The 22,800-nt window shown below is 38.1% G+C and overlaps 1 protein-coding gene across 1 annotated transcript; it reads left to right on the forward strand.

Annotated features, from left to right (window-relative positions):
- Positions 1–4,898: 4,898 nt before the first annotated feature.
- On the forward strand, positions 4,899–8,711 carry LOC105038304 (protein SMAX1-LIKE 3). The gene is made up of 3 exons (XM_010914067.3): positions 4,899–6,377; positions 7,005–7,242; positions 7,342–8,711. Exons 1-3 carry the CDS (start codon positions 5,176–5,178, stop codon positions 8,494–8,496), a joined length of 2,595 nt encoding a protein of 864 aa, XP_010912369.1. The 5' UTR covers positions 4,899–5,175; the 3' UTR covers positions 8,497–8,711.
- The last annotated feature ends 14,089 nt before the right edge of the window (positions 8,712–22,800 follow it).

Consider the following 22,800-nt stretch of genomic DNA (forward strand, 5'->3'; position numbering starts at 1 on the left):
TAAACAATTCATATTTATGCACAAGCATGTTGATTTTAGACTCCTTTACTTGATTGGTTCCCTCATGGGTTACTTCTAACCTATCCCATATTTCTTTGGCAGATGAGCAAGTAGAAATGCGATTAAATTCGTTTGCATCAAGAGCACAATAAAGAACATTCATTGCTTTAGCATTTAATTGGACCATCTTCTTATCAACCTCATCCCATTCTTTCTTGGATTTGGTTGATTCCTCACCATCTATAATTTTAGTGGGTGTGTGAGGACCGTTCACTATGATACTCCACATATCATAGTCGAGTGCTTGAATGAATATTTTCATCCGAGCTTTCCAATAGGTGTAATTAGACCCATTGAAAAGTGGAGGTCGGTTGGTGGATTGCCCCTCGGCTAGAGAAGTGCCGACATGAGTTGCCATAGATCTTTGGCTCTTTGATTGTTTAGATCAAAGAAGGGCTAGAGCACCGGGCTCTGATACCACTTGTTGCCCAGCTATGCAACCCAAGAGGGGGGGTGAATTGGGTTTCTAACAATTTTAAGCTTAACTTATGACTTATGAGAAATGTTTGACAAAGCTTAATAGATAGAGTGAGTAGAATTAATTCAAGGCTAATAGCAAGAGCAAGAATGCAAGAGAATAATGAAGAGATAAAGAAGAGCAATTAGACACACACCAAACAAAAGGATTTATAGTGGTTCGGTGCCAACCTTGCACCTACGTCCACTCCCCAAGCTCCTACTTGGGAATTTCAATCCACTAATCTTATATTCAACCCGAATACAAATGTCAGAAACTCTGACTCTAGCTATCTCAAGCTAGACCACTTGTTTTCCGAATACAAGCCAACCCAATACACTCCGATTCTAGGTTCGGATCAACCTTCCCTTGTTTTGGAACCCCTCCAAAACAAAACCAATCACTCAAACTGAGTATAACAATTTATAGCACAAATAAGTACAAAAAAAGCTCCTTCAATGAGCGAATATAACTTTAAATACACTTTACTTAAGAGAAGAAGACCCTTTTTGGATTTTTTCAAGGTGGATGGAGACTTGAATGTGCACTTGAGGAGTTGGTGAGCTTGGATTAAAGGCTTCTTGAAAGTTTTGAATGAGCTCTTGCTTAGGGCTGAAAAGTTGGCTTGAAATCTCTTTTTCAAAATCTCTCTTCTTGAATACTCTCCTTGATTCCCACCTTTTTGTTCCTTTTATAGCTTTAAGAAATAGAGAAAATCATTCTAGACTGGAAAAAGAGCCGTTAGACTGCATTAAATGAGCATTAAAAGTATTTAAAATGGGTTAAAAATTAGCCGTTGCGAAAAAATCCCGTCACAGGGGTCAACTCATGAGTCGACTTATGCCTGGAGGTCGACTCATGGATCGACCTCTGTGGAAAAATGACACAGAAGGGAACGGGATCCATGGTTCTGTAAAACTGGCAAAAAGACCCGCAGAGGTCGACTCATGAGTCGACTCATGCCTTGGGGGTCGACTCATGGGTCGACTCACAGGTATTGCCAAGTCTGTGCCGGCCAGAAAAATTAGCGTGCCAGTCATCTCATGTGCCATGAGTCGACTCATGGATCGACTCATAATTTTTAATCATGCATATCTTTCAAAATACAAGTCCAAAATCAATAAAATTTTCACCATTGGATCACAAATCTTTTGTTCTATCATTTGATACTATCAAATCAGGGTTTTGGTAAAATTACAATTTTGCCCCTGAAGAGCAATAAGTCTTTTTCAAGTGAAAATCATTGGTACCCCTTCAACTGCTTTGTAATCATCAAAATCAATCTAAGGAGCAACAGCATCTAGAAAATTTCAATTAAATAAAGTCTTTTTCTCCAAAACTGTGTAGTAATTTTTCAACAAATTTATTTATCAAGGGACAACAAGCTAAATCATAATTCTTTAGTGCTCAACTCATAACACCATCTGAGCTATTCCGCAGTCTTTGATAAAAAGACAAGACAAGAAAAGTGAACTAACAATCAAGTAAGTAACCTCTGTAGCTTTAGTTGGATAGAGCATATATATATTTATTAAAATGGTCAAATAAGCATAAGATTCATAACAAAGTATAACAGAAATTAATCTAATAAATTTTTAGGAAAGAAACCACACCGGCAAAATTTACTTTTCATAATACCAATATAAAAACTACTTTTAAATGCCTATAATGAAGAAAATCTCTTTTTATGAAATTTTCAAAGCAATTATAGTAGTTGTCCTCTCTCCCAGTTGTAGCAATTACGACCAAGATCAATCTTGAGGCAAGATCCAAAAGAGACTCTCTTGAAAACAAAATACACTATCGATCAACATACGCTAGCAATCAACCTCAACAGGATAAGTTTGAAAAGAACTAGTTCTAATTTATATAGTCATGATTAGCAATAAGCCCCATCTGGCTGAACTCAAAAGGAAATACTAATTGGATAGGTATGGCCAACAATCAATCTTGTTGGCTATATTAGAATCACAATCAGACTAAAAAGTGACCATTAAATCCATTTTAAAATTGATTTTCTTAGTCATATAGTGAACATAATTCTTTCAAAGGTCCATGCAATTTCAAAACAAGATCTAATATCTCATTTTAAATGCCTCCACCATGTAAATCATTCATCATGTTCATGATCATGCTTAAGTAAAATACTTCATGCTTGATACAAAATTTAAAAATATATATTTTTATATAGAGCATACATAATATTAAATTCAAATATAAATAAAAATATACAAAAATAGCTTTCATAAATTTTAATTTTAAATATTTAGAATATTTTTGTAATATAAAATTTAAATCAGATTATGTAGCATGCATGATAAAAATACTAAGGATAGAGCTACTTACAACTTTAAATTGATAGGATACCAAAATTCTTCTAAATAAGGCTGCATGTGACTTTAATTAATTGACTAAAATATAAAATCCCACTCTAATTTTTTTCTTATTCAAATAGTGCACTCTTGGGGGGTTGAAACAATCTAATTCTAGCTGATGTTGGGCTGCATTGTGTAATGAGAATCTGATTGGGGCAAAGAGAGCATGACATGAGGTTGTCAAGGGATGACTGACAAAGGTGGACTTGATGGCAATGCAATGGATGGCCATATGATCAACTTTGGATCCCTTTACTTAGATCGATTAGAGGCACATAGAGAGAGATAGTGGACTGGATTTTGGGTATGTGGGAGTCCCACCAAGTTAGAGAGAGAAATTTTGAGAGGAAAAGAGAGAAAATACATGAGAGAGAATTAGAGAGACAACTAGAGAGGGGGAAGTGAGGAGAGGTCAAGAGAGTGCAATTCTCTCTCCCTTTTTTTTTAAAAAAATTAAGGAAATAGGTGATTTTCTTATAAAAATAAAAGAGGGTGATTAAGAAGGCTCTTTGTAGCTCTTACACAAAAGAGAGGAGGAAAGAAGGGGTGGTCTAGTGATAGCGTTGAGAAGCAATGATCAGAGTTCGGTAATAGATCTATTCGTCAAGCAAGCTAGGCTAGGTTCTGACAGAGCTCAAGTTAAGATATGACTAAAAAGACCAAGGCCCGATCTTCTGAGCTATTTTCTAAGCTTGAGCTCGATACTTACTAGGGTTTTGAGCCAGATCTTGGGCTTTCTTATTTTTTTTTAATTTAAAAAATATGCAATATGGAATGAAAGAGGAAAGAAAGGAGAGAGGGAGAACGGAGAGGAAGGAGGATGATGGAGGAGGAGGAGGATCAAAGATTGAGCTTAGGCCAAGCCGATCAAAACTCGAGTCTAGTCTGTTTTCAATTGCTATGAATAGGAGAGTTTTTGATTGCTACACCAGGCCGATTTTTGGCAAAATACTATCCAAAGGTGAAAATCTTCGATGGGGACATGTGGAGAGAGAGAAAGTATGAGGTGAAGATGGTATTAGCTTAGCTCTGGTAGGATTTGAGGTTGGAGTTTGATGATAGTAGGGATAGGGTATGGCAAAAATTGAGAAAGAGAAGAGACATGGCAAAGGGGATCGACTTGATACTCCACAGAGAGGGGGAGGGCTTAAATAATAGTGGAAGCTAGGGTTTCCTAGTATCCCAAGACTTCGAGAAAGATCAATTAATCTCTTTTGTTGACCCACCTTGTTTCGGTTTCAATAGTGGTACCCGGTTGTTTTAGGTTGCGAGGTGGCCAAAAAGGCTGGATTGGGCCAATGGTGAGCCTGGGCCTCACTATCAACTTTTTCTTTTAAATTTATAGATTAATTTGCTAAGACCTTCTTGAGTTGAAAGTCCTAATATTCCTAGAATAGAATGATTTTTTAAAGCATGGCACGAATAAATATTCTTCTTAAAGTATCTGTTCATGACATAAATCATTTTTAAATATGCAAACAAGTCTTTCATAAGAAAAATCTTTTTTATGATTGTTCTAGCTTCAATTTTAATGAAAAAAAATAGAAAAAAAGAGATCATAAGATTCCTCTCCAATTGAATTAATATCTTCAAAATAATATAGAGATCTAATCCCGAGCTTCATGAATATCACAATGCAATAAATTTTTTAGATTTTTTTAGAATTTTTTTGCCTATCTCCAGCATATCCACTTTCCACAAAAAAAAAAAAAAAAAAAATCATTTAATAATATTTTTTGGTTTTCTTGTTGTTACATGAGGTGGGGGGAAGAGAGAGAGAGAGCAAAGCTGCGTTGCCTTTGGATGCTGCTTGTCAGCACATGCATTCCACTTTTCACCACAAATTCGACTTTGGACCCCCAATTTAACCTCCCCTACAAGAAAAGCACAGCCCACAAATCCATAAAATTTCATTACCCCTCACCCCCAGAAAGCAATTATTAGCCAAAAGAAGTAATAAAAAGTAGACAACTACCTCCATATGCATCCTTACACCCGCACTCGCGGTCACATTCCACACAGATCTACTAAAGACCGGAGAGATTGACATCCCACCCTACTCGAAGCCAACAAACTCCCCCTCTCTCTCAAATCCCTCAATACTCCCCCAACCACCCCATTTCTCCTTCCGTTCCCTTTTATTCACTCCTCTGATCATGATCTCCTTCTTCCAAGTCCAATGACCTCCATCAAGACAAATCCCCCGCAACCACTTCCTAATTAGATCTTCCTATTGCCACCTACTACCACCACCACTTCAAGAATAGGAAGCAATTCATTAAGATGAGAGCAGGAGGTTGCACAGTGCAACAAGCTCTAACCCCAGAGGCAGCGAGCGTAGTCAAGCAAGCCGTGAACCTGGCACGCCGGCGAGGCCACGCCCAAGTGACCCCCCTTCATGTCGCCAACACCATGCTCTCATCCTCCACGGGCCTCCTCCGCGCCGCCTGCCTCCAGTCTCATTCCCACCCCCTCCAGTGCAAGGCTCTCGAGCTGTGCTTCAACGTCGCCCTGAACCGCCTCCCCGCCTCCTCCTCCTCCACCCCCATGCTCAGTCCCCACCAGGTCCACCACCACCACAACCACCCGTCCCTCTCCAATGCCCTCATCGCCGCCTTTAAGCGTGCCCAGGCTCACCAGCGTCGTGGTTCCATCGAGAGCCAGCAGCAGCCCCTGCTCGCAGTCAAGATTGAGCTGGAGCAGCTCATAATCTCCATCCTCGATGACCCGAGCGTGAGCCGAGTCATGAGGGAGGCTGGCTTCTCAAGTACTCAAGTGAAGACCAATGTGGAGCAGGCTATCTCTTTAGATATATGTGCATCCACCCCTCCTAACCCTAGTCCTAGCAAGCCCAAGGAGGTCACCAGCCCTTTCACCCCTCCCCAAGTGACCAAAATCACTAGGCCTTTGGATCAAGTGCGGAGCGAGGATGTGATGGGCGTGCTGGAGGCTTTAGTAAGTAGGAAGAAGAGTCTCGTAATAGTAGGGGAGTGCTTAGCCACCACTGAGGGAGTTGTGAGAGGGGTGATGGATAGGGTGGACAAAGGGGAAGTGCATGAGGTTCTAAGAAACTTGCAGTTTATCACTCTCCCGCTCTTCTCTTTTGTGCATATGTCTAGAGAGGAAGTTGATCAAAAGGTTCGGGAGCTGAGGTGCCTTGTGAAGAGTTGTTGCGTGGGGAGAGGAGCTGTGTTATTCTTGGGGGATCTCAAATGGGCTGCAGAGTATAGGGCTAGCTGTGGGGAAAAGGGGAGGAGCTACTATTGCCCTGTGGAGCATGTGATCATGGAGATTAGGAGTTTGGTCTGTGGTGGTGGCATCGGAGGGGAGAGCAGTAGTCCTCTTAGGTTTTGGCTTATGGGAATTGCAACGTACCAGACTTACATGAAGTGTAGGATTGGAAATCCTTCACTGGAGGCTCTCTGGGATCTTCAGCCTCTTACGATTCCTGCCGGCAGTCTGGGATTGAGTCTCAATTGTGACAGGTAATTAAATGCCATGTTTATTTTTAAAAGAATTCAGTAATGGATCAAAAATATTTCAAATTAATCATTTAGTAGTTATTGGAATTGCATTTCTTATGCCCCTTCTCATGCCTAGGCCAAGATCTAATTATTTCCTTGCAGGATGGTTTTTCTTGTAGTGAATCTCTAAAGAAAGTTGGAATCATGTTGTCTTTTTCTTTATAAATGGAATCATGGCTTTGATATGAAAAATAATTTCTTTGCATCAAAATAAAAAAGAAAAAAGGTTCGAACTTCAAAATCTCTCTTTCTATAGCTTTCCTTCTTTAGCTTTTCCTTTTCATTATTTTAGATTTCTGGCAAGGAACTCAAATACAGCCTTTAAATTCTGATTTCAAGTCTTTCCACCGGGAACATCGATTAAAATGATTAAAATATTTCTTTTATGGGAACATTTAAAAAAAGAAGAAGAAGAAGAGCTTAAAATGTTTTTTAATAAAGAAGAGCTGAAAATGTTAATTAGCTTGTATAGGCGATCCATTCAAAATGCTTTGAAAGTAAAGAAAACAAAAGTGCCACACTGTAGCATCTATGGATATTTCCGTTACCAACTCTTCTTACCCTAGCTATGTTATTTCCTTCTCCCAGTGGTCCACAAAACCAATTGAAAAGCAAGAGGAATGGAGATGGGTCTTGTTGGTCACTGTTAGAAGATGGACTGGGAAGTCAGCTCACTTGCTGCGCCGATTGCTCCATCAAGTTCGAAACCGAGGCTCGAAGCCTACCAAACACTTCTTACAGTAGCAATGGCTCAACCACCTCAAGTCTACCTTCATGGCTCCAACAATATAAAGAAGATGATAGAAGGACAGCTAGCAATGACCATGTAACTTTCTTAACAGCATCCAATAGTAAACACACAGTTCAAGAATAAAGTTCATACATCATTGACATAGCTTTGTTTTTGCTTCTCTCTCCCTTGTAGGGCTGTCTTCAGCTTAAAGATATCTGCAAGAAGTGGAACACCATATGCAGTACATCCCACAGAAGCCATCCATCTGAGATGACTCTAAATTTCTCTTCAGCTTCTCCATCTTCTTCGTCCATCTCTTCGTATGATCTCCGCTACCCAACATTGCACCAGAGCCACCAGTCTTGGTCATTGCCACTCGAGGGCAGACATCCATGGAGGGAGCATCAGTTCTGGATATCAGAAGATATCGATGAAGGCTTCGAGTCCAACTCAAGAATCTACTCGCAGGAGCACATGGGACAAAGGGCTTCACCCTTACCCTTTTCCAACACTAAGCCGAACCCTAATTCAACTTCTTCAAGTGACACCATGGACATGGAGAGTCTCCCCAGGTTCAAGGAGCTCAATGCTGAGAATCTAAAGACGTTGTGCAATGCGCTGGAGAAGAAAGTCCATTGGCAGAAAGGCATAATCCCAGAGATTGCAAGCACCATCCTCCAGTGCAGATCAGGGATGATGAGAAAGAAACGGAAGTGGAGGTTAGCTGGGCCCAAGGAAGAGACGTGGTTATTCTTTCAAGGAGGTGACACCGAAGGCAAAGAGAAGATAGCTAGAGAGCTGGCGAGTCTTGTATTTGGTTCTCCCACCAGCTTCATTTCTATAGGGCTCAGCACCTTTGCAACAGCTCGGTCTGATTCGAGTGATGATCTCCGAAATAAGAGGTCGAGAGCAGAAGTGAGCCATAGCTATCTCGAGAGGCTCTTTGAAGCAATTCATGAAAACGCGCACCGTGTTATTCTGATGGATGATATCGAGCAAGTCGACTATTACTCTCAAATAGGAATCAAGACAGCTATAGAGAAAGGAAAAATACAGAGGTACGATCGCGAGGAAGTTGGTGTTAATGATGCTATCATCATCTTGAGTTGCGAGAGCTTCGACTCGAGATCAAGGGCTTGCTCTCCTCCGGTTAAGCAGAAGGTGGAGAGTGAGGAGGAGAAGGAAGAATCTTCTGAGAAGGAGTCCGGTTCATGTCTTTGTTTAGATTTGAATCTTTGTGCCAGAGATGAAGATGTGGTGGATTGTTCCTTTGATGATGTGGGGTTTCTCCAGTTGGTGGATGGCGCGTTCTTTTTCAAATTGCCAGAGGACTCGGAGTGCATGTGATTGTTAAATTTCTTGGTTGTTTCTTTTACCATGATGAATCTTGGCCTTTTCCCCTCCTTTAATTTTTTGTGAATTATGAGATGAGAGCAAGGAAGAGTGTGGTTGCTTAAGTTAGATGAACGTAGGAAGCACTTGTATATTAGTAGTTATATTTGTGGCATTGGTTTATGGGTTATTTTCTTATGAGTTTTTGAATGTTAATATAGTTTGGTTAATAGTTTCCTTCTCTTTGTCCATTTGGATCCATAAGATGATGCGCGCTGTGACTGGCACTTTTAACCTTTTTCACCGTCTTATCTTTTTTGAGGAAATTAATTAAACTTTTTCACCATCAAATTGCTAACATTTCGTTCTTAAACCTTAACGGAGTTTGGAAGGGAACCAATTAATACGAAATGCCTACTTGCTTATCCTGCAAGAGAGAGGCTCTCTCTCTCTCTCTCTCTCTCTCTCTCTCTACACACACGCACGCACGCACGTGAAAGACAGGAAGTGAAAAATCCTCTTTGGGTGTGGACACTACTGAGCTTCTACTGTTTTTTCCATTTTTTTTTTTTTTTTGAGGACACGCTAGGCTTAGTGAGCATAACAGTGACTCCCTATTGTTTTATTCTATTGGAATAGACATATATAAATTCTTCACCTGTTACTCAAAATAAGCCTTGAGTTATAAATGACTGTTAATATTGGTTACTATTGATCATTTTCATGACTCATGAGACTAGATCAATACCTGCATTGAATTTTTAGGCGTTATAATTAATGATATCCAACATCTCATCCTGAACAAATTAATACTGTATGCTTTTCAAAGGAAAATTTGTGTTTATAAACCTATAATCTCCCCCATCCCCTCTGGTTGGTTTTTCTCTTTTATACACACACAAAGAAGAATAAGAAGAAGAAGAAAGAGAGAGAGGAATTAGAAGACAATGTTATATTTTTTCTCCTTCCCAAATTAGACTTCTAAGCAAATTATATTCTGTAAAGCTTCCCGTGCTATGTTCACCAAAAACAGCTTTCAATGTTACTTAAACAAAAATGCAAATCTAGCTTATAGTATAGGTAGTTCATAGATAAGAGTTTTTCTTCGGTTAGGTGAATTTATTATTCTTTATGCAAAATTTTTTCCTCTTTTTTTCTCCAATAATCATGATATCAACGTGTTTTTAACCAACATGGAGCTCGAAAACATAGAATGAATGTATATGATGCACATATATAAACTATCAAAAGAAGGAAAGAGATAGAAGAAAGTGAATAAAAGATAGAAAGAAAGGTTGAAAAGGCCCGATATTGCATCATAAGGTAATAAAAGAATCGACCTACAGAACCCTAACCTCATCCTCTTTATATTTTAAGAGGTTACAGATCCAAAATCCACATAAAATACAACAATCTCTCTCTCTCTCTCTCTCTCGATACAACCATTAATCTTCAAAGAAACTTCTTGCTCAAATAAATAAATAAATAAATGAATAAACTTAATGTTAGCTTTCTCACCTCAAATGAGTATACAGCTGGCATCTACAACAAAAATGGTATGTGCGCTAGTCTTCTATTGGCCAAATACATGGACTCTTCTTATTTACTAAAATTATATACTCTTTTGTGCGTACTGCATCAATGTCAAAATCATAAAAAATTTTAGAAGTGTATTGTAAGTTTCTATTATTTATTTTCCATCGAATGTAATGTCCATAAATCTCCAACATCGTGAGGAGCAGATCCTAATATCTCTTTGATATGATGCAATACATTACGTTCACTTGGTTTGTAGATTTCATCACTGGTGAGAATGTCATATGGCCAAATCTAGTAAATCAATGACTCTCTCATGTGTTCGCTCAAAAAATTAGTCCCATGTGTTGATGCACTGAACACAATATGCACAAGTGTACTAAACACATCGATCTTCTGGGCAGCAAGAAGCATTCATTTCATACCAATTGGGGTTTCTCGGTACTAGGGATTACTTGGTGCATATCCTTAGGCTATTTACAGCGAGTTCCCTGGGATTCATCAGAGTAATCCTTCTGATGGAATTGCCGTGATTCCAAGGAATGAATAATAGCATATATTTATTATGTTCCCTGTTGGATCTGCATTCCATAAGCAATGATATACAGTTGAACCATTTTCTTTAAGAGGTGGTTCATATACTAGCAGACACAACCTAGCCTTTTTTGATTGCAGAATGAGAATGGTTGAGTGTACCACGTACAGTCAGTTGATGTTACAATCATGACATGAGCCTCCAATTTAGATGAAGATGTGGAGACCAATTGAATGATGACATGAGGAGTGCAGAATTAAGGTTGAAATGAAAGAAATATAAGCGATGTGCAAGAAAGGACTAAAGTATGATTCATAACTTAGGGGTTGTGCAAAGGAGGAGACACTTTAGAAGGCAAAAGCACAATCTTCCTTAAGAAATATCAAAAGGTCACTACTTTTAATGCATGGTGATGCGATTTGAAAAAGAATCCCTTTTCCTGCTTTAGATTTCATAACCCAACATTCTCATCCTTGCAAAGTAGTGGAGGGCGAAAAGATTAACATAATAAAGATAAGCATCTTAGTCTTTAGACCTTAAAGTTTGTGCTTTAGAATCCTAAAAAGATAACGTTCTCTCCTCTCTTACACCTCATGAAAAAGAAAAACAAAGAAAAGAAAACCCATGGTGTAAGTATGGAATTTGTCTTCTGTGGCTTTCCGAAAAGATTAACGATTTTGAAATTAATAGATATGTCAAATATGGATCACAAAGACGGGGAAATTACTCACCTCTTACATGCCTATCCGTTCTTTTCGAAATCCCAACATTAATATATTCTCCCTCACTTTTTCATCACTTTTTTTTTTTTTTTCCAATCTTAAAAAGGGTGAAGCTTCAGCAACTTGCCACCCCACTCAACAAAACCAAAAACCATTCGCTCCTTCTCACACCCACCCATCTACACACAGAGACTCGGTGAAGTTAAATCTCGCTTTCTTTCAAGTAAAGATGCCCCACCTCTCCTCTCCCATCAAGTGGAACAAGACAGGCTGGTATTCTAGTGTTGCACGGAGTATATATTGGCTTAAATAAAGAGGGGAAAAAAAAGGCAAAAACATTTAAAATAGGCAACAAATGATAATAGTAAGTCTGGAAATAAATCTAATATCAAATACATATAAATTGCAATAGAGGACCCACAACCAAGGACCAAATGAACAAGGAAGGCTACGTAGTTTTTGCCCATGCACAAATGATAAGCGTAACACGGGAAAAGGAGAACAAAACTATATTTCCATTTATCCTCCTTTTCCCCCGCTGATTGATGCTTTTGATGCACGTATTTTAAGAAAAAGAATATACGTGTTAATTTGAAAAGGAGGGAGTACAGAGATACGGTTGTATTCCCGAGGGATTAGGGAGACCGTAATATCCTCCGTTTTTGAGATTTTACAAATCTAGAATATATATATATACTTTTTTTGTAAGAAAACTAGAGTACCCTTTAGTACCAGATGGCAGGTTCATCTTTTGATCGTAGAAAACACCAAATTCCGTTCGTATTTTGAGGCGTGATGGGACAAATCATAGGTGTCATCTTAGGAGATCTGTGACAGAGTATTCTGCATGCTTTGCATGTGCATGCAACTTAACGTGTACTTATCATCCACTTCACCAGATTTGGCTCGGTATGGTTGCATGACCTCCTCGGTCTTCGTGGTTGGTTTGTTCCTTTGACTGCAAATTTCCACTGCACTAAGAGCATATATCCTCTTGCTCGTATGCTCACACCTAACTTGAAACTTTTCATGGAATTCTATTTTTTTCCCTATAAAGGAGCATAATACTGACAGGGGGAATCGTCAGCTTTTGATGTTTATATTAGTTTTTGCATTGATGAGTTATTATGTTTATATTTATTAATTACAGCATTTGTCAAAATAGACAAGATAGATAAAATTTGGATGACATTTAACATCAATGAGAGAGGAAAACTTAATTACCACGATATTGAAAGGTAATAACATTGCTTTGCTCTTATAAATTGTAACAAATTTTAGTAGATGATCTATGTCTGGTTTCATTTCATGAGATTCGAGTTTTTGGCAAGGTAACAATTATAGATTTTGAAAATAGTAGGAACAGAAGAAAAGGTCTGGAATATATATATATATATAAAAGAAAGCATCCCAATGCATTGCTCGAGAAAACAAAACTGTTCCAATAGTGAATTTAATGGAACAAGCTAATTTACTAGCATCTTCCGATGGATTTGAATATTCTAAATTATATAATTCAAAGTATAAAAATTGAATCATAAATTTAGCTTGTTTATCAATAGTAATTGTGCTACAGTTCAGTGGTTTCACCCCCCGGCCCCACCATTTTGAAGTAGGTCTTATATTGGAAATTTGGAAAGTATTTTTCTAGATTTTTAGATTTTTTTTTTTCTTCTTCTGGATTTCTGGGCTGTGTAATTCTACTGGTGGTGCTCCCCATCATGTTTCTTTTTTCTAGAAAGAAAAAAGAATAAATCTTTAAAATCCAGAATGTGAAGTCTCACGGAGGTGCAGCCATGCAATGAAGAAGGATTAATTGCTCATAAGACCATGCCAGCTTATAGTATTTAAGACTAAAGTGGCATCGTAGTGTGAAAATGAGTTAAAACAGATTTATTAATTGGCTCGTGATGGCAATTAGATTATTTTGAGCAAGAATCTGTTGCAAAGTAATAACCTACGCGGAAAGTAGGAAGATCCAATCAATCCATGACACGTTGCGATCGAGACTCCCCACATAGGAATAAAGGATTTAGTTCCTTTGATGTAAGCAGTGGTACGGCCACACAGAAATCGCACGTTACAAGATTACATTGTCTGTGTAAGTACTTGTGTGCCTCCTCTTTCTCATAGCCAATTGTTGACAGTGTAGTTGTCAGTCGAGGGAGGAAGAAGGATATTATATTATTAATATTGATATCAATATCAATATTAATATTAATACTAATATCAATATTCATATGATAATTATTATGATGATGGTGAGGATGAATCAACTATGCAACTTCTCTATGAGTTTTTCTTAATCTTATTTCAATATTTTTATTTAATATATACTGGATAGCTATACAAATTACGAAGAGTCGTTGCCATCACAGAGCCTACTTTCTGATTTAAAAAAGGGGGTTAAAAAAGTGATGGCTGAACTGAATTGACTGATGACCAATGTATTAGGGATGATAAAAAGTGTGAGCAACACGCAAACCCGGAAAATGGGAACAGAGAGATCAGCAGCAGCGAAAAGTAATGGTTGTTTAATTGGTGCGATGTGAGGGGGGAATTTTCGGGAATCCCGTTATTCTTCTTCCTGCTGTCTGAGTCTCGAAAGAAAAAGGCAAAGAAAGATGCCATGAGACATGATGGATCCATAGTTTGGTATCATTCTAAAGAGCTTTTTTCACATAGCCCCTCAATGATTTAGATCTTACATGAATAATTTGAATGCTATGAAAGATCCTTTTGTGAATCTGAGCTCTCATTACCCATTGGAGAGAAGACCAAAAATTTTTATTATTAATAATATTAGAGATGCCACTGTTGAGCTTCATATTTTGGATCCTTTCCATGTGGGGGGGACATGCCAAAGAACTGATATCAACTCACGTTGTTGATGCTTGCATTTTGGTGAGGGATGCTATGTAGGATGTGAAGCAGGATCAAACTATTCCCATGTTCACAGAAATCTCAATTTTCCAATTCATGATGTCGTCAATTTCTCTCTTGATCATGTGGCATATTTGCAAATATATAAAGTTATGGACGAAGTAGGTGGCAGTCAAAATACTTCAACTCTGACAGATAATGACCACTATAAACGTGACACAACTTTAGAGGCTTTCTCGGATTATTTTGCACAAATTTGTCATTATAACATTGTTTATTCACAAATAAAGTCTTGAAGTCCTTGTTTCATTTACATGTAATGCTTAAGAAAGTGAGCTCCATGACGACATAGCTTTTTATTAGAAATGCGAGCCAAATTGTATTCAGATTGGTTGTAGGTCTCAGAAATGGACTTAAACCTAACCCATTATCCCTTTGGTTTGACAAGCAATTTGTCTTAACTGCCTACGCTAAAGCCAAATTTTTCAATGCTACTCTAGTCATATGCAAACAAATGCAGTCTAGTCTTACCAAACTTTTGTTTCTCTAGAATTTAGAATCATACCTAGATCTGTGAAAATATTGCCATGGCTTGTTCGAAGCCTAGATGAAAAAAGTGGAGGGTTGATGTCAAGTTAACATTCGGTCACAAAATATAATAAAGATCCATAAAACTAGCCTCAAATAGTTAGGGAAACATTGGATAGTTATGATCATGGTTATATATTTATAGCTACAAAATGGGCTTAGTGACAAAATGTTTTGTTTTTTGAGTCCAAATCATGCTGCATTGGGCTTGGATTCAAACTTGCATGCCTAACCTCTTTGAAGCTTGGATCCTCAAGAATTTCTGCTATAGAAAATCCTTATAGCTTGCATTAGGAATTTTATAATCAGATGAGAATTGGCAGATTATCTAGTACACTTAAGCTCCGGTCAAGATCTATAAGTTTGGCATGGGGATTTTCTTCCTGCTCTAATTCAATACATTACAATGGATGCAGAGAGTATTCTCCTTCGTTTAGGTGTAGAGAGCTCCTCTTTCTGTCACCCCCCAAATAAAATAAAGAAACATATGAAGTTTTTCAATCCCATATAATGCTAGATTGAAAACTTATTCTTCAAGCACATCTACCGCATGCTGTACTATTACATGTGCAAAAATATATCAATTTCAAAAATTTTTTTGAACAAACATCCATTTGTTGCAACCGTAATCTTAGAAAGACTTCATATTTTCAATAATTGATCTACATTATGTGATCATCGTCTTCTTTCAAAATTTGAAAGTAGTTGGGTAAAGAATAGAAATATTCCTAAAATTTGTCATGAAGACTAACATATTAGATGTCTGATTCTTTCTTTTCAATTTTTTTTTTACCCTATTCTATATGTCAGCTATAATATAACTAAATCTTCTATCATATCTTCCATAATTTTTTCTAATCTTCGATAAAAATCGGATAGCTATCCCAGTCTCTCTTTTCATTTTTTTCGGGGAAAAAAAAAAAAAAAAGGCTGCATGCGTTGGAACCCAAACCCGGTAACAGAAAAAGCTTCGAGTCCGAGGATTGGTGGTTTATATCAAGCCCTGTCGTGCTGATCGTTTTGGCCACATGGCATGCGGTGGAGGGGACTGCCTGCACCAATCCTTTTGGCACGTGGCAGGGGGACCTGGTAATGTACGCAAACCGGGTACGTACGTGACTTTTGAGAGCAGGTTCCGGACTTGCATGTTTTGAGCCGTTAACTAAAGATGATTTGATTGGACAAACAGTGAGAAAAAGATATATTCCTTCAGCCGATATATTCCTTCAGCCAATTACAAAAAGCTACCACTGAAGCTACTTGAAAATTCCTACATCTTTAGCCTGAGTACGCATAGAATCTGCTGACACCTACTAATTAAATTCCAACCTTCTCATCCATGACCAGTGGTGAGCCTACTTTTATTTTCAACCACCCCTCTAAACTTATTGAATATTATTTTTATATCAATGATAATTCAACATTGCCATATATGTTTAATTTGCAGTGTTTTATATACAGAAATTGTAGAATTAGAGTTGTATTTATAGTGCCGAATACATTTGGAAGTTGTTTGCACAAACTTTTAAGCCAATGAGAGGAGAGTTCAGTGGCATTTGGTAGAAGCACAAGAAAAATGGGGATAAATAAGACTTTACCATGGAGGTGGTTTAGCTATGGTAGTAATTTATGGCAAATTCTCTTTAGTCATATAATTTTCTATCAAAAAAATTTTGAAGTTGGAATGAAATATCCAATTTTCGTGAAATAGCGAAACTAAGCTTGACCTATTATAATATGATATTAAAAAAATATTTATACGTTATATTATATATATATTATAATATTGTAGTATTGCAGCATATTTTTAACTAAATAGTATTAATATGTTAATTAAAAAATAATACTATATATTATATATTATAATATTATAGTACATCATATTCTTTAAATAGCATACCACAAATATTGTAATAATTTAATATATTATATTCTTTACATAGCTATAATTTAGTATTATAAATATCATAACATAAATATTATAATAATTTAATATATTATATTCTTTACATGACTATAATTTAGTATTGTAAATAGCATAACATAAATATTATAATAATTTAATATATTATATTCTTTACATAACTATAATTTAGTATTATAGTATAGCTTGCCTCTGGAGAAAAGATTCAACTGGATGTTGCTTGCATATTTGAGCAGCCATACTGTCATTGCCAAGAGGGGGCATCATACTAGTGTGGGCCGAAGAGATTGCTGGACTAATCAAAATGCTAAAGGTTGAGGATGATGTTCAACCTTCCAAATGTGCCAAAGAGATATTGAAAATGCCTGCCTACTGGCTGTTCAATCATCGATCACCATCCTAAATATTTTTGAAAGAAAAGGGAGAGTAGGATTATCTTATACATCGAAAATATTGATTTTAGGATGATTTCAAAAGTATAGAGGGAATGCGTGAAGCAATGATTAACAGGTTAAGATTCAAGTGTAATCTCCAAATCAGACTAATTATGAAATTATTTAGTGCTATATTAGTTAAATACCTTTCTGATTCCTTGCACTTCAAGTAATTATATGATGTAAAATAAAAAATTATAGTGACATTTTACTTTTTTTTATTTAAAATGGATACTTATTAAAAAATAACAGTGTCCATGCTAGAATATAGTCAAAGAAACAAGCATATATAAAATAAGAAATTATGTGATCAGAAATATGCAGTCAAAAGCCTTTTTTGCTGTAGTGACGGTCTCTGAACATTTGCTCTTATCTTGGGTACGTATAAAAAGATAGACTTCTGTTTGGAAGCTTACCGAGGAAATCAAAGGATTGAATGAAAGAATAGGGCATGGTCCTTGCACTTTCTGTGAAACAAAGAAATTTTCTAAGCCACCGCAATGCACCAACAAGCTATTTTTTGCGTTATTGGTAAGCTGAAAGCAACCCTTTGGATGAACCAAGGTTTAAAAACTCATTAAAAGGTATCTTGTAATTTTTTATTCTCTATGTTACACCCCAACCTTACATTGATTCAGATAAAGGATCTCTACTTTAATGGCAATACTTCCATTAGTAAGACCAGCAGTCAGCAAAAGCTAGATATAGTTCACACCAAATCAAATTTTGTAGTGTTCACCCTAGAATCTTTGTGGAATTTACTGAAACCAAGCATCAAATTGAATTTGACTTACTAATGGATACAGCGAGGTCCATATATATGCAGATAAGACTAACACGCGTCAGACTCGAGTCTCTAGCTACAGCCAAATTAGACAGCAATCATACCGAGACATTATCATGTTAGGTCCTATGTATAAATTTTACTTTCAGAATGGCCCATGTGTCTGAGTTTCCAGCTCAGATTAGATTCTTGTTATGATAAGTTTCCTTTGATTGGAACTTTGCAGCGTAGTCCATGCATTCAAACATGCATTGAACTATGCTTTTCGTAGTTGTATTGAATTCATTTTTTTCCCAAGTGCTCCAACTCCTTAGGTCCACCTTGTTAGATGCCCTCTATCAATACCATCCGTAACACGTTTTCTAAAATTAGTTGATGATACATGCTAGATGCCTCACTAGGGCCTCCATTGATGGGAGGCTTGTAGTGCTGTAAGGATAATCTTTGTTTGTTTATTAAAAGCTTTCAATTGGAGTCATTAATACAAAATAAACTAAGAATCAGTCATTCTAGATTGTCTTCTTTGATGAACTGTTGTATTATAAATAAGAATATGCCACTTATTTCTAGCAAAAACCTTCTTCGGTTTTCTAGGTTTTGGACATGTTCATTGCTATGTTAGCTTGTGGGAGCCTTTCTGAAGTGCACTAAGTTGACGAGGGGCCCTATGTGGAGAGAAAAAGATTCATCTGCTCTGGATCGCGTAACCTAATTAATTAATTGGATGATACCACCTTCTTTGGCACTTACTCTAGTCCAAATCTAGGTTACATCCTAGATTGACAAAAGGATCTATTGGAATATTTTTTATATTTCATTGGCTAGAATAATCCTTTTCTCTTAGTGGCCTTCATGGTAACATGAGAGACATGCCCTCGAGCTCTGCCCTTGATATAAAGAGAGACGTCACTAATGCGATGGTGGTATTTGAAAAATAATAGAGGTAAAGAAGAAAGACCTTGTAATATGATTAATTAGTGGCATTGGATGAGAAACACACTCATTAGACCAACACTCCCTAACTCTGCAAGAACCAACAGACTTCACCTTGAACATTTCTTTCCTTGAAAGCATCTCGATCCCTCCCAAACTTAATGAACTCAAAAGCGAGGATGCTCGGTACTTTTGAGCTTAAATCATATATCTTTCTCTACAAGGATTAATGCAGTGTCTTTTGGAGATAATGGAGCTTCTTGTTGGTACTTGTCTTTCTTCCTTTATCCTTTTTAAGACCTCAAGGCAAATATCATTCACAACGATAGCTACGCTGCACATTATAAGCTTGGTTAGAAATCCAGCTGTTAGTTTTCACTTGGGGCATCCAATTTGGATTGGTGCCTGTATGAAGCACTTCAAATTTGTTTGTGGCTTGGGAACTAGCACCACAATATAGGGTCCAACCAGAAAGAGAAGCTATAAATTAAATGTCAGTATATGCGTTGAGGACACCTATACACACACTGTTGGGATAAATTTGCACACAAATACAAATAATAATGCTACTGGCACGAACGGACATCAGAATCACACCTCCAACACAGAACAAAAAGAAATTTAGGAAAGAAGAAGAACACACAGATTTACGTGATTCGGAGATCAAAATGATACTTCTAGTCCACGGGCGGAGGCGAGGAATTTTCACTATGTGAGAATCAATAGTACATCAAAGAGAAGCTCTCAATCTCTCTATTTTTCTGATTCTCTCTCATGAATTTTTTTAGCAAAACGAGAGAAAGAAGATCTTAAACAAAAATTCCACGTGGGGGGGGGGGGGTTTCCATAACCGCCCCCACCACATAAATGGAAAAAATCCTACATGTGGGAGGGGTTTCCATAACCGCCCCCACCACATTCGTGGGCAGAAACGGAAAGGGGAGAGTCGCGGGACTCTCCCTGCTCTGTTGACCGAGTCAACCTGACACACACACACATATACATACATACATGCATACATATAAGAGCATGCATGGCTGAACACTTAATTGAATGTTTACCTAGAATTCTTATTACTTTTGACAGTGTCATCCACTTTATCTAGAGAGGAACTGTTAACATACTAGACAATGACATGCACCTATGTCATGAGTCAGGATTTATCACCATACATAGGAGCAAGCGTATTAAGATAGTAGGAATTACAATACAGAAAAGCCTGCATGACGAATGATGTGATGGACAAACTTCACAACACTGCATCAAAAAGGAAAACTTAGCAGAGGAAAAAAAACCATTTGGAAGGAAACATCATAGCAAATCTGATGAAACCTTTCGCCGGATTTGTCACTTAACAAGGCAAGAAATGACTAGGATGACTAAGATATATGCTTTTGGCGAGCCTTTGATCCACCAACTTAAATGCCTTAATTCTAATACCAACGTACCTAAGCTTGGGGTGGCTTTGGTAATGCATGTATTTTTTAAATTAGCATAAAATATAATCCAACTGGCACGTGGCAATCATCCTCAATAAGACTGCTCATGAGCTATTCAAAGACAAATCAAAGATACGGATGCTCTTTAAAAACCAGAAATCTTACAGCTTTGGAATTATGCACATAAAGTCTATTTGTTCACTACCTAGCAAAGTTTAACTTGCATCTCTCCCTTCGTAACTTAGTCTATAACAAGACAAGCTGCCAAACCTTCGGTCTTTTTTCCTCAAAACCCCACAACAAAGGAGAGGCCAGTGGCATCCACAAAAGATAATACGAGGCTTGGAGACAAAGTTTCCACACCTCCAAGCTTTTGCAGACTTTAAGAAAGGCAAGCTTGCATTGGTCTCTTTTACCAAGGGTCACCATCCCACCCTTTTCCTTTTCTCCTCCCCCAACCCTCTTTTCATGTGAGACTGCTTGCATGGAAGTAAGCGAATTCTCGGATCGGGAAGCCCTACGATCCACATTGTTTGCCAGTCTATCCGATCCGCACATCCATGTCTCTGAGTCCATTTCATCATTTGAAAGGGATCATTGGGGGATCCGAGGTGATGGATCCTACTTTATGTGATCCTTCAGTTCTAGGGAGGAGGCCAGAGAAGCCAATCCATGTGCTACTCTCTTTCTTTTCTATTCTTTGTTCTTTTTTTAAGCTCGAGTTCCACAGGAGGTGGAACAGGACCGGTCAAAAAGGATGAGGAGAGGAAGTAGATGCATGCATGGCATGAAGAATGAGAATGATGATGCTTTTGGTGGATGATGGGTCGTTGTCTTACGAGAGCGTCTCAAGGGAGGAGGGGAAGGCTTTTTGTATCATATGGGGATGATGGAGCAGCTGTGGGCAATAGCATTCATCGCTGAGCTACAAAAGCTTTTGGGTGGTGGATGGTTAATTTGTTTAGTTTGTAAGAAAGAGAAAGAGAGGTCCTTGGTGAGAGCCAAATGATCAGGACGTAAGAGAAGGAAGCCATGCATCCCGAGGCAAACGGCCAACCATAGGGGACCCTATCATGTTTATGGGGCCCTTTCCTATTGTTTGTGGCTTTAGCTTTATCTACATTAAATAGAAGGATATGTGGAACCCCTAATTGCAATCTCCTAACATGGCCGGCCTCACGTAGGGCGACGGTGCCAATTCTTGCTATTGTTTTCGGAAGCTAAAGCATATCTTTTGTGAATGATGGGAGGATTATAATATCTGAGGGTTATAGCAATTGGTATATGGCTTTTCTATTGCCGAAATGGATGCAGCTTGCTCGCCCTAAGAAAATGGAAATATGCAACCTCTGACCTGGACTGGGCCAGGTCGAAAACAATTAGGAGCAGGGCATGGTGACCCATTTGTCATGCACTGGTGAGACGAGATATATATATCGGCACGAATCTCCATCCATCAACCACCTTAATTGAGAACGAATCTCGACATGCACATGCACTGGGTCGCAGTGCAACCAAGACTGTCCCTTCTACAAGGCTTTCATTGGGCAAGATGCATATAACCCAACCGCACTCATCACATGCTTGCTTCTGCTGATGCTAATTATAATCAATAGCTAGGTGAACAAGTCCTTGACACAGCTGAAGCTAAAACAATCTTGTATACTAGGACTCACAATTACGATGGCTAAGGGAGTGAGTTGCACAAAATTTAGTGCGGTTTCTGATGCATAATCTTGCAAGCCAATGCTGACTAGCAGCTATTAATTGTTATTCTGCTTCAACGTATGGTTCCATAGAGGCTACTTTAAAACAAATGGAAGATTCAAGAATGAAGGCTCAAACTAGGGAAATGGACGGATCTTATTTGAACTTTCAAGGCCGGCTGCCAAATCTACAAGTACAGTGCTTCTTGCAGGGTTAAATAACGGAGAAAACAATACAAGTACCAAGACAGAACAGTGGCAGGATGAAGACAACAAGATTTTATCCATTCTAAAGTATTTTAGACAAGACCCCACACATGAAAGCAGCACTTCGCACCTGTCCTGAAAATATACAATTGGAATGTACCGAAAAAACAAGTACGGAAAAAAAATATATACAACTGGCTCCACATAGGCTTAGCTCAGGTCCGGCTAGCCCGTCGAGATTAGGGCTCATTTAAGATGAATGGACCAAGGGCCCCGGACAGGCTGGGATCAGGCGCAAAACTTATGGGCCTAACTTTTGAGGTCCAATCCGGAACAAGGGCCCACTCTAAGCCAGGCCGTCCTATAAAGGCCACGTCCAATAAGATGGCCTGGCCCAGTCCCATTAACTCGCACCCATGTAAGTCCTGATGCCCACCAAAGAAAAGAAAAGAGGAAACAAAAGAGACCGAGAAAAGCAGGAAATTCACTTGCGATTGTTGGTCATAAGAAATTGAAGATAAGTATCGGCTCACTGCTGCCAATGCAAGCGGAGGGTTGCGGGGAGAGTGGCTGCAGTGGTCAGCGAGAAGATTTAAAGGGAGAGATGCTGCCAGCACCAGAGCTCCCA

Source organism: Elaeis guineensis, chromosome 1, assembly GCF_000442705.2.
Source record: "Elaeis guineensis isolate ETL-2024a chromosome 1, EG11, whole genome shotgun sequence".
Lineage (NCBI taxonomy): Eukaryota > Viridiplantae > Streptophyta > Magnoliopsida > Arecales > Arecaceae > Elaeis > Elaeis guineensis.